This window comes from Hevea brasiliensis, chromosome 2 (genome assembly GCF_030052815.1).
Source record: "Hevea brasiliensis isolate MT/VB/25A 57/8 chromosome 2, ASM3005281v1, whole genome shotgun sequence".
NCBI classification, from domain to species: domain Eukaryota; kingdom Viridiplantae; phylum Streptophyta; class Magnoliopsida; order Malpighiales; family Euphorbiaceae; genus Hevea; species Hevea brasiliensis.
Window position 1 is genome coordinate 2,105,951 of NC_079494.1, and position 12,495 is coordinate 2,118,445.

Below are 12,495 nucleotides of genomic sequence, written 5' to 3' on the forward strand. Positions count from 1 at the left end.
ATTGCATGCGGACTCCCACCATCTTAACGTGAGCACTTCCCTGGGCCCACCATCTTAACCCGACCACTTCCCTGGGCTTTGAGCTTGAAATTGGCACTTTAGTAATATTAGTTGCTTGTGATTCTACTCGTTCAACTTTTGAACACTCAGGGCCGTGTGGTAAGTAAGGTAAGCTAATTACTAATTAGTTGGAATGTCCGTTTCTCTGCCCTCTCTTGCCTGGCTGGCTGTATCACACATGAAACGACATCTATTTATACCATCTTAGCCTCCGATTCTCCCTCCATCTATCTAAATATACTCCTCCCTTTCTCCCTCACAACTCATCTCTTTCTTCCTTATTCATCATTCAATGAGAGAGATCTTGCACATTCAGGGAGGCCAATGCGGCAACCAGATTGGCTCCAAATTCTGGGAAGTTATCTGCGACGAGCATGGTGTCGACCCTACCGGAAGATACACAGCTGACGGCTCTTCTGATCTTCAACTTGAGAGGATCAATGTGTATTACAATGAGGCCGCCGGTGCAAGGTATGTTCCCAGGGCTGTTCTCATGGACCTTGAACCTGGCACCATGGATAGTATTAGATCCGGTCCGTATGGACAGATCTTTAGGCCCGATAACTTCGTCTTCGGTCAGTCCGGTGCTGGCAATAATTGGGCCAAAGGTCATTACACTGAGGGAGCCGAGTTGATCGATGCTGTTCTTGATGTCGTTCGCAAGGAGGCTGAGAATTGTGACTGCTTGCAAGGTAATTTCGTTTTCTTTTTTCCATTCTAAATTTCTCATTGATCTACTTCATGCAATTGGACGATATGAGATCTGAATTTCGTAGAGTAATTATTGCTCTTCTGTTTTTGTTTTTCTTGTTGTCGCAATTGTCGTAGTACACTGTTCTGAGCGTGAGTGTTGTGCTGCTTCTATTTCAGCTACTTTTCCGTTGCTGAAGTTGTGGTGTCATTTTCATACGCTTATTCTAGAACTATTTTTACTGCAATGTGTAGTGAAGCAAATACTAAACCTTGATTGGTAGTCTTTTATTTATTTATTTATTTTTGCTCTCAAACATGAATGGTCTACTTGCCTCAATAGTTTTGTCATTACTATGTATACTTTGCTTGTTTTCTTTTTAGTCAAAAGCAGTAGTTTAAGTTATGATAAATAATCATATTTTGGATAAATTAAACTCTTTAATTTTTTTTTAAAATAAAACAAGTTCTTAAATTTTTAAAAATAAATTAAATAAATCTTTAATTTTTAAAAATAGATAAAAAAAAAGTTAAACTATAATTTATCTCTTGCCATACACATAAATCTTTTAGCGAACAAGTTTCTCATAAATAATTCAATATATTTAATTTATAATATCACGTCGGATATCTAATACATCCTAAAATAATAAGTTATTTTTTATCGAATAATTTAAAAAAAAAAATTTTATAAGTTCAATAAAGAACCATTATAAAAAATAATTTATCAATCTATTGTAAAATGTAACATATATTTACTGAAATATTACAAATTAAATATGTAAAATTATTGATGAGAACTCTTAGAACTAAAAAGTTTTTATATACGACTTTAACTCGATTTATATTAGAGGTATGTTATAATTTAATATATTCTTTTATCTTTTTTAAAAATTAAAAAACTTAACTATAATAAAAAGATTTATTTAATATATTTTAAATTTTAAATAACTTATTTAATTTTTTAAAATTTAAAAAATTTATTTAAACTCAAAACATTTTAAAAACTTATGCAATTACAGTCTCATATTTTAAAAGTTAAAATAAGCCTTTTCGCCTTCTTTTTGTACACTATGAGCCATACTTCCCATCTTTGTTTCAATGCTCAATTAATTAATTATTCTTTAGTCGTTGCTTTGCGATAATTAGTCCGAGAAGTTTATAAGTAGGCCCCCATTTTTGTCTACATCAAAATAATTATTCAGCCTTTAGTGAAACGTTTGTATAAAAGTATAAGCAGATCTAATGTGATGGGCTGAGGCCCAACATTATAATTGAACCGACATCTCATTAACATTGGCACGCACCCCAGAAAAGTTGCAATACTAATACCATTAAAAAAAATGAGCTTGACCAATATGGAATACACTGAAATAATGGAGTCGTGATTTGTGCCGGCCACGGCCTGGTTTCGGTCTGTGAATTAGACTGCAGGGAGGATTCTCCACAATTTTTGATTTGAGTTTAGTTTAGATTTCAGGATGGTTCCTGATTAATCTGGATTGGGACAGTTTCTTTCTTAATATCATTTGAATCGGACTGAATTGTTGGGTTGATTCACTGATTTCAGTTCAATTTGATCTATTCACAATGCTATGCCCACGTAAATTTCTCATTTAGAGGAATGCTAACCATCATTTTCAATAACATTTTTAACATTTGTCGTGTTATTAAATACACAAAGATAGATGATTGAACCAATAATAAGTGTTACAATGACTTTTATTGTTATTGGAGATAGTAGCTAGTATTCCTCTAAATGAGAAGTTTTACGTGGGCATGAGTGCATAAGAATTTCTTTTATGGCCAATGTTCAGTCACGAAATGAAGAGTAGCTTCAAAAAGTAAAAAAAAAGCTCGATTCATGACAGTAGCTTATGGATCTGAACGCTGAACTACAGCAACTATTACCATAACCATTTTGTAGACCTTCGATATTAAATGCTTGATTTGATTATTACTGCAACAAACATGTTCAGTTGTTACCAGAATGACAGAAAACATCAGCATGGACTGTTACTGCGACAGTGGAGACTTGGCAAAAACCCAACATTAGGTGTTTGGGTCTAAATAGCTTTAATTGATATTTGAGACACCAAATGAAAACTAGTCCCATTTTTTTAGTCATTGGGTTTGGAGGGAACTATTTATAGGAGGATCTCCATGATTATAGTTCTTTAGGATATTTCTGGAAGCATATACTGCTTGTCAGTTTGATATTACCGGGTAAACTATTTTGAGATTGCCTTGTTATATAGTGAATGTTCTTGTCCATGTTTATCAACTTATTCCTTGAATTTGATTTCCCCCGGAATCCTTAAAAAATTGTCTTGGTAACGGCTGTCAGTGTTTTTCTTTTAATTCTAAATTGGGAGATCAAACTCTTATATTGCAATATTTTTTTAATCAGGTTTTCAGGTATGCCACTCACTTGGAGGAGGCACAGGTTCTGGAATGGGAACTCTACTCATTTCAAAGATCAGAGAAGAATATCCAGACAGAATGATGCTTTCGTTCTCTGTTTTCCCCTCGCCAAAGGTATCGGACACAGTTGTGGAGCCGTACAATGCCACACTTTCTGTGCATCAGTTGGTGGAGAATGCTGACGAATGCATGGTGCTTGACAATGAAGCGCTTTATGACATCTGCTTCCGGACCCTAAAGCTGAGCACTCCAAGCTGTGAGTTGTAAATTGTCTTTTAGATTATCGTAAGATGAAACACAACGATATTAATGCTTGGCTTCTTTGTATTTTAATTCTCCAGTTGGTGACCTGAACCACTTGATCTCTGCAACTATGAGTGGTGTAACATGCTGCCTGAGGTTCCCAGGACAGCTCAATTCAGACCTTAGGAAGCTGGCTGTCAATCTGATCCCATTTCCACGGCTCCACTTCTTTATGGTAGGATTTGCGCCACTCACTTCTCGTGGTTCCCAGCAGTACATCTCCCTCACTGTCCCAGAGCTTACTCAACAAATGTGGGATGCCAAAAACATGATGTGTGCTGCTGACCCCCGCCATGGCCGCTACTTGACTGCCTCGGCTATGTTTAGGGGAAGGATGAGCACCAAAGAGGTGGATGAACAAATGATTAATGTGCAAAATAAAAATTCATCATATTTTGTGGAGTGGATTCCTAACAATGTAAAGTCTAGTGTGTGTGATATACCTCCCAAGGGATTGAAGATGTCATCGACATTTGTAGGGAACTCCACATCAATCCAGGAGATGTTCAGGAGGGTAAGTAAGCAGTTCACGGCTATGTTCCGTCGCAAGGCCTTCTTGCACTGGTACACTGGAGAAGGGATGGACGAGATGGAGTTCACTGAAGCGGAAAGCAACATGAACGATTTGGTGTCAGAGTACCAGCAGTACCAGGATGCAACTGCTGATGAGGATGTTGAGTATGAGGAAGGCGTTGACGAGAATTATGAGGGCTAAGAAGACTATGAATTATGGCTATTTCTTTGGAGTCAGAATGAGGTTTGACGACTCACCCTCACTTGTTCATGTGGCAGCCGGTAGTTTCTTTATTGTTTTGATATTCTGTATCTTGAGGTGATATTGTTGGTTTGTTATATCAAGCATTTGAATAAGGGAATTTCGTGTTTGATTCTACCTGCTTAGAAATCAGGAGCGAATTGAATTTGAAGGCAAATTACAATGGATCTCAATTACCAATGATATTATTTGTTACAATTGCTGGATTTCTGTATTCTTGCTGATTATCCTTGAGGTTGTTGCTTATCCTGGTTGACTGCATCCTATATCTTTATAGATAGATACGACAATTCACGAAGGCTATCATTTTCTTGTCCAGAAGAGAAGCATGGACCGTGAGAGTAGAAATTAAATGAGCTTATCTGGCTGTTCATGTTCTTCGCTTCATAAATCACATTTCTTACAGGATGAGGACACTAACGTTAATTTTGGGCTCAGGAAAAGTAAGTTATCTTTAGTCCTTCAGGAGTTCAGGATTTAATATTGGGCCTTATGGGTGATATCATCTAGAAGCAGAAGGGGATTAATTATTACAAGGGAAAAGACGCTGTATCAGTCATAATGAAAGGTCACTGCTCACTTGTCTTAGGCACATAAGCTACTAGTATTACTAGAGGAAAATCTGTAGTTGGCTTTTGTTTAGTACAATCGACACGTAGTTTTCATCATTTTCAAAAATTGCATTACAAGGACTGCTTATCTTCAGTAAGGAAACTCTTAATAGTTGATACCACGTAAAATCTTAATTAATTTTATGTTTGGTTCTGTTTTTTTATTAATAATCGAAATACTACTATCAATGTGTGTTTGACATGGATAATTCAAAATTCTTATTCTTTAAATAAAATCTAATAAACATGATTAATCCTAATTCATTAGACTAGAAACACTGTAAACTATCCAAAAAGTAATCAAAATACTATAGAACATAATATAAGAGTTCAGTTTCAATTTTAATGTTTTGATTTTATTTTGATGTATTTTGATTTTGATTCAATTTTAATTTATTTTTGATATTTTAATTTCAATTCAAATCCCCATTTTTTAGAAAAAAAAATTATATGATTATTTTCATAAAGAATCGTTTTTTATAACAATTAAATTTTAATACTAGACATTCATTCCTAGGAAATATCAATTTTATCATTAAAAAAATGATAATTTTTTTTTATATAATCAAAGTTAATTTTGATCAGTTTAAATTTATTAATTTGTAATGTACTAATAAGGAAGATGAAAGATAATTTTTATGACAACTTATAATTTATTCTGTATAACTTAATTAATTACATACATCTTTAAACATAAGGTAAATATATAATTAATAACTATAAAATACATTATATAATATATTAACAAGCTTATAATTAATGATTATAAGATAATTTAGATTATTTATAATTAAAATTTTTAAAATTTAAAAGATAAAAAGTAGTATTAAGTTCCATATAACTTAACTTCACAATTATACTAAAATTATATGACTAAAAATTTTATATATATATATATATATAATTGATTTTCTTATTTAGTATGATTTTAATTATATTCTTGATAAATAATTACAATTAAAAAATTAATAAAATAAATTAAATTCTTTTATAGTTATAATTATAATTTAATATAGCTCAATTTTTACATTCCCATGGAAAAAAAAAAAATTCACATTCAATTTGGACTCTGAAATCGGACACAGCCGTGAGTACTAGGCGTCCGCTGTGTACTAAATAGACGCGTTCTGTTTGCAGTGACGCAAATTTGTTTTCTTACACAGCCGTGAGTACTAAGCGTCCGCTGTGTATCAAATTGACCCGTTCTGTTTACATTGAATCAACTTGATTTTTTGTTTCGTCTGATTGGCAAAAAATGACAATTTCAATTGCGACCCACGAGGAATGGGGGCCATAAAGGTAAAGCCAATGGAGCTGGGCAGCGTCAAGGTTAGGCGTATGCTTGGTAATAACAAGAGGCTCAATAAGGCCGCACCACATGTTAAACTTGCCAGAATTAGCTTTTTGGCTACGATTGCATCACGTAAACCCCTTTCTCATATGATACGTGGCCTTGTAAATGTACCAGAGAGAATAAAATCTACTCCTGAATAAGTGAATCAAACCAAACTGACCAAACAAACAACTCCAACACAAATTGGATCTATTTCTATTAGTGATTCCTATTTCTACACAAATACTAGGATCTAGAGAAGACAGACGCCGAGATTTCCGACATATTTGATTCTTTCATATCAAATATTGGAGAATTAATAGCCCAAAATCTCCTGACTAGAGTTTACAATCGTAGAAATATATATTGGGATAATATTTAATTAAAAAAAAAAACCCAAAAATATCATCTATGTGAGAGACGTAGTTGACGATTACGACTATAATAGTTAAAAGAAAACCCAAAAATTATCATCTATGTGAGAGACGTAGCTTACTACCATAATTGGAGTTCTTGTCCCTGCAAATTTGCATCCTTCTCTGCCTAGCCTGCGCAGCCATTGCCTTGGTTAGAGTCCTGCTGTCGTCAACTAGCTGAGCAAAGTCGACAGACTCTATTGGAGATACGTTGAGATCAGGGATACCATTTGGGCCCACATCGCCTTTGATCATGCTCATGCTCATGCTCAATCCGCTTCTTGATGGGAGCAATGACAGTGCTTGATCATACGGGAATGGATAACTCTCGGCTATTCCAGCTTTATTAGCAGTCTTATCCATGATCAAAGATCGCTGATCAACCACCAAATGTAGATGATGACCTTCGTATCCAACTACAGTAGATGCTTTCACTGTGGATTGCCCAAGTTTCACCTCGAGAAGATTTAAGCTGGTTTTCAGTTCCAAGTGCGGCTTTTCTCCTCTAACATTGCCAAGACTCAGCTGTAAATTTATTATTTTTTTAAAATAAAATGTCAATAACAATACTTCGCCCCCACCAACACCAAATTTAAAAGCGAAAAGATAACGAAGACAAAAAGATGAATTAAAAAGAAAATTGGGGAAAAACCTCTTGTTTCTTTGCTTGCAGCCACAAATTGCTTGCTTTCAGCTCCTCGTAATAATGCCTCAACTGCTTTATCTCCTAATTCATTTGAAGTTTTTTTAACAAATTAATATTTTTTGGGCTAAAAAAAGTGCATAGAAATTAAAGAAAAAACCAATTAATTAGAAGAAAAACAAACGCTTTCAAGGGTAAAATCTAAGAAAAGGACAAACATGGTTCTTCCAGATTGTGGAAATAAGAAAATAAAGCTCACCTTTATAAGTAACTCGTTGCTCTGAGTGTATTGCTCCATAATTTCTAGCCACTCCTCTTTCGTCTGCAAGATAACCCACAAACCACAGATCGGTAAGCAATGGAGATACAGTGAATTCTTGGAAGAAAAAGAAAAATCTTAGACGCAAGGGGGAAACCTGATAAATTACAGATAAAACCCAGTTATCAAAATTCTAAAATGATTAAAACCCACTAAGCAAACTACCAAAATGGGAATAAGAACAAGAAAGAAGAAGAAGAAGTCATCTGTAAGAACATACCTTCTTAACAGAGGCTTTTCTTTTCAAACGCTTAGGCTTCTCATCAGATTCACTGGGACAGAAGGAGAGAGGCGTGGCAGGACTCGAAGCCTCGACTTTGACAGCAGCCTTCTCGGGGTCAAAGGCAGAGCCCAGAAGAAAACCAATCCCATGAAGTGAAGGGACGGGCGGTGGTGATTGTAAATGAACACGGCTCTGAAACGAGGTCTCATAGGAACAAGATCTCCGCTTTTTAGAACCCCAAGATAATGAAAATCGAAGGCCATCAGCGATTAAACTAGGAAGCATAAGCAAGACTGCCGCGACTTCAATCTCATCATTCCTAGTGAACTTGGGTCGGTAGGAGGGGCTACTTCTCTGTTCCATTCTGCTCTTCTCCGTCACAATTACGCTCTACAACTACATATATGTAGAGAATGATACCGATTCTCCAGGTAGAGAAAGAAGAAACCAAGAAAGAATCAAGAATTTATTTGGACTGACAAAGAACAAGTAAAGACCAAAGATTGGCTTTAAAGAGAAAAGATTAGAGAGAGAGAGAGACAGAGAGGGATTGTGTTACTTGGAAACGGGGTTTCCCTTCCTATAATGGAAACAGGAAATCCATGGCGAAGGGTGTTGTTGTGACACGTGTCGTGAAAAGGGAGGTTGAGATGGTCTTTTAGGGTTTATAAACTTTATAGCCTTTTTTTTTTTTTTTTGATATTTCACATTTTAGAATTTGAGAAGAAATGTAGCCGAAGAAGAGAAGGATACACAGAGTCGCAACTTGCAAACCTAGAGTTGACTAAACGGTGTAGCTTTTGAAAGGGTTAAAGAACAGGTTTCATGATAAGGTTGGGTCACTGTAAATCTTGAATTTTGCAATATAAAAACTATATATATATATATATATATTTATTTATTTTAAAATGTTTTGGAGCTGAATGCATTACTTTGACATTACGGTTAAAACCTCCGCCTCTTTTCTAAAAAGAAAAGGTAACATTTTTTCTCTTTTGAAAAATTTTTATTTACTCTCTATATTTTTAAAAAATTAATTATTTAATTTTTATATTTTAAAAAATATATATTCTAATTTTTATATTTTATTTTTATTAAATTATTTAATTTTTTATATTTTTTTATTAATTAATATTAATTAAATTATTATTTAATTCATCTATTTTAAAAAAATATATAAATTAGTATATATGATTTGACTTCATTAATTATTTACTCTAATAAATTGATGCCTAAGAAATTGAAAATTTCTTACAAGGAATAACTATTTTTAACAGTAAAAATATAAAATGATGCCTAAGAAATTAAAAGTTAAAAAAAAATATAAATTCAGATTTAATTTTTAAATAGTAAAATTTTTATTTTTATCTAATAATATATTTTTTAAAATATTATAAAATATATTGATCAACTAATTACTTTCACTGAAATAAAAAAACTAAATAATAATATTTTTAAAAATATAAAAATTAACCAATTAATTTTCTTAAAATAAAAAAACTAAATAGTATTTAAATAATATAAACAATGAAAAATTTGATAGAGAGATTAAATAGTTTAATGAAAGTAAAATATAAAGACTAAATACTATATTTTTTAAAATACAAAACTAAATTATTAATATCATTAAAATATAAAAATTAAATAATTATTTTTTTTTCTTTTGACACAAAAAATAAATTCCAACATGAGTTCGAATTTAATAATTATTAAATTAAATATTTATAATAAAATATATATAAATTAATTAAAATATATTTATAGAATGTGCTAATATATATTCCCATTTCTATGGCCAAATTTAAAAAATTAAATAGGAGAGCATTTATATTCATCTTGGACATATTATAGTCATGAAAGCTCATTACAAGTGTGCTCATGCTCTGCAACACTAATTAGTCAATTCCCACTTGACACATAATTTTGTTTTGCTTTATATTTCTCAATTTTCTTTTAGTTTCCAAAAAATGACAGGAAAGGAATGGAATCACCAATGATATGAATGCAATGAGGCTCATTAAATAATGAACCATTTTTGTCACATTCACAAATTAGTGCCCTTTTTGTTTGCATATTGGCAATTTAGACCTCCAAAACATCTTTGTTTCCTATATTTAGTGTTAAGATGAGTTTGGTGAAGATGGTCTCCGTTCCTTTCTGTTTCCATCAAGTATGGAATCATTTATCAGAAAATTCCCCAGAGCTTCGATCTGCAATCTTGCGCTTCTTGGACTGCTTTATTTCAAGCTTGGATTCTATTGTCTTCTTTTTAGTTGATGATACTGAGGATGAAGGTGTCTTTTTCTTAACAATGGTTACAGAATGAGTCTCCTTTGTTGTGACAACTGCTTTCATCAGGGAACTCAGTTTCTGCTGATTTTTCTTCTGTTTCTTCTCGTAAACTTTCTTTGCCTCTTCTTTGGAGAGCAAACCAGATTCCATCATCCTGAAATTACATCAAGATGCTTCTCTCAGTCAAAATATATGTAGACAGTAAAGGTCACAAGACGATATGTTGACTCAAGATTGAAACAAACACATACAGCAATAATTATTAAAGAGTACAAGATTAGCATTTTGCCTCAGAGACCATCTCATGTCATGACAGTTTCAGAAAGAGATATTGCTGTTCATCATAGCAATTTGCAGAGATGCGCAAATCTTTATCCCTTTTTTGTGTCATGGTCTAGAATCGGAGAACACAATTTTTAACTTCAGTTTGATCAGTTCTGTAAAGAATTTGAATTGCCCTTAGGTTCACAACGTTCTCAAAAGACCACACAGAGACCCCATTAAAGATGCACTCAAACAGTGGCGAATCTTTAAAAAAAAAAACTGGTGCCAATATATTAAAAGAAATATGCATATTAAAAATAAAATTTTCAAATTTATTTTCAAGTATTAAGAGTTCGACATTTAAAATTTTAATAGGATAAAATTTAGTCAATTTAACTAACATTTTTATGTGAAAAGAGAAATATCTACCATATTCAAGCAAGTCATATAATTATAAGTCATTTATTTTATTGTTTATCAAAAAGAAGGGTCAATAAATAAATTCATGCGAGGTGGAGCCGCTACTGCACTGAAACAAGGATGCGAAAACAACTAGAGAAGATACACAACAACAACAACAACAACAAAGCCTTAATCCCAAACTAGCTGGGGTTGGCCATATGGATCTGTTAAACACCAAGTCCTCATCAACATCCAAGTTAGAGAACAGGAAAAAAAAGCATGTATGAGGACAGCAATTCATGTCTCCACATCACAACATAAGAGATATTCCCCAAGGTATCATGATCTGTTGGTGATTAAACTTGCATGTGCATATACATTATATCATGTTTCTATTATGTAAGCAAGACATTTAACATCTCTATGTGCTAAAACTCCATCTTCAACATTAAAAAAATTACCTATCTAGAGAATTCCTTGTCCCCAATATGATCTCACAAAATCCTTTGTAAAGATGGTTCGGTTGGTGATCTTAAAATTTTACCATCAGACATTTTAACAATGCCTCGGAAGCTAAATTCATTTCATTCAAAAGCAGCAACCAAAAACATGAACTAAATCCTTGTGTAAGCATTCTTTTATTTTAATTTATGGAGACCAAAAGCAAGAAATTAAACATGAAACAAGAGTATGACATGACTAAACAAACAACATAACAATGGCAAAAAAAAAAAGTCTCACCAGATTTGTGCCATTTCACTGTTGGGAAGCTGCTTATACAGTGTTTCATAAAAAATCCTAAGTGGGTCTCTCTGCAATCACATAATGCACCGAATCCTCTCAGTTGAAAAATCAGAAGTAGGAAAACATGGTAAGATAAATCAACTAACGAATAATACCTCCCCAGGAGGGTCTCGCTTCTGGCCAGGCAACTCATAAACCTTCCTCTCCCTCTTTTTGCCATTTTGCTCTGAAACTACAGATCCCTTCTTCTTCTTCTTCTTCTTCTTCTTCTTCTTCTCTTCCTCTTTTATATTCTTCTTCTTGTTCATTTCCTTCAGTTCAAATCAATCCATAAAACAAAATAAAACCACATATATCAATGAAAGAGGTAAATTCTAGTAGCTGACTGAAACTGAAACGCAATAATCTATAATCCCATTTACCTCCTCCTTTCTCAGAAAAAAAATTTAAAAAAAAACAGGGCCAGACTAATAAAAAACGGAACTTTACTGAAGAAAAGTGAGGAGAATATAGGACCTTGGAATCAAAGTTCTTCTTGGAGATGGATCTGTGATCATCATCATCATCCTTGCCTTCTTCCTTCTTGACTTTAGCTACCTTAGGGCGCGACCCTGAGGAGCCCTTAACCATAATGGGTGTGTCAAAATGATCATGGTCGTTGTCATCAACTTGGGGTTCCTCTTTCTTGACTTTGGCATTTTTGGGACGAGATTTGGTGGTTAAAGTACCAGCATTTGTAGGATTCTTCCTACTCTTCTTACGGGCTTGGGGAATGGAACTTAAACTCTTTTCATCAGCTTCCGCTTTCTCTTCTTCTTTCATCTTCACTGGCTTTGCGTCCTCTGACTCCACAGAACAAATTGAAGGAAATCCTGCAACTTTGTTTTAGAAAGACATAAAGCAACTGGAGGTTGCAAACCCTTAATACTGGACTGGCTCTTCACTTCACAGGTACATTAAGTGAAATTACTCTCTCTCTCTCTCTCTCCCTCCACA

At 33.5% G+C, this 12,495-nt stretch overlaps 3 protein-coding genes across 4 annotated transcripts; 1 reads left to right on the top strand and 2 right to left on the bottom strand.

Moving 5' to 3' along the window:
• On the top strand, positions 1-4,450 carry LOC110673828 (tubulin beta chain). Its single transcript, XM_021837042.2, has 3 exons — positions 1-752; positions 3,161-3,430; positions 3,516-4,450. Exons 1-3 carry the CDS (start codon positions 353-355, stop codon positions 4,190-4,192), a joined length of 1,347 nt encoding a protein of 448 aa, XP_021692734.2. The 5' UTR covers positions 1-352; the 3' UTR covers positions 4,193-4,450.
• A 1,923-nt stretch (positions 4,451-6,373) lies between these two features.
• Positions 6,374-8,501, bottom strand: LOC110673835 (uncharacterized). The gene is made up of 4 exons (XM_021837050.2): positions 7,795-8,501; positions 7,515-7,577; positions 7,265-7,339; positions 6,374-7,137 (listed from the first exon to the last, which is right to left on the bottom strand). The coding sequence occupies exons 1-4, from the start codon at positions 8,158-8,160 to the stop codon at positions 6,667-6,669; spliced, it is 975 nt and encodes a 324-aa protein (XP_021692742.2). The 5' UTR covers positions 8,161-8,501; the 3' UTR covers positions 6,374-6,666.
• Positions 8,502-9,707: 1,206 nt separating this feature from the next.
• LOC110673772 (protein PXR1) lies at positions 9,708-12,495 on the bottom strand. 2 transcript variants are annotated; one of them, XM_021836967.2, is made up of 4 exons: positions 12,016-12,495; positions 11,646-11,810; positions 11,497-11,567; positions 9,708-10,243 (listed from the first exon to the last, which is right to left on the bottom strand). In XM_021836967.2, exons 1-4 carry the CDS (start codon positions 12,319-12,321, stop codon positions 9,976-9,978), a joined length of 810 nt encoding a protein of 269 aa, XP_021692659.2. In that variant the 5' UTR covers positions 12,322-12,495; the 3' UTR covers positions 9,708-9,975. The 2 variants fall into 2 exon arrangements, with proteins under 2 accessions (XP_021692659.2, XP_021692660.2); XM_021836968.2 differs by having other exon boundaries at positions 11,655-11,810; positions 12,016-12,494.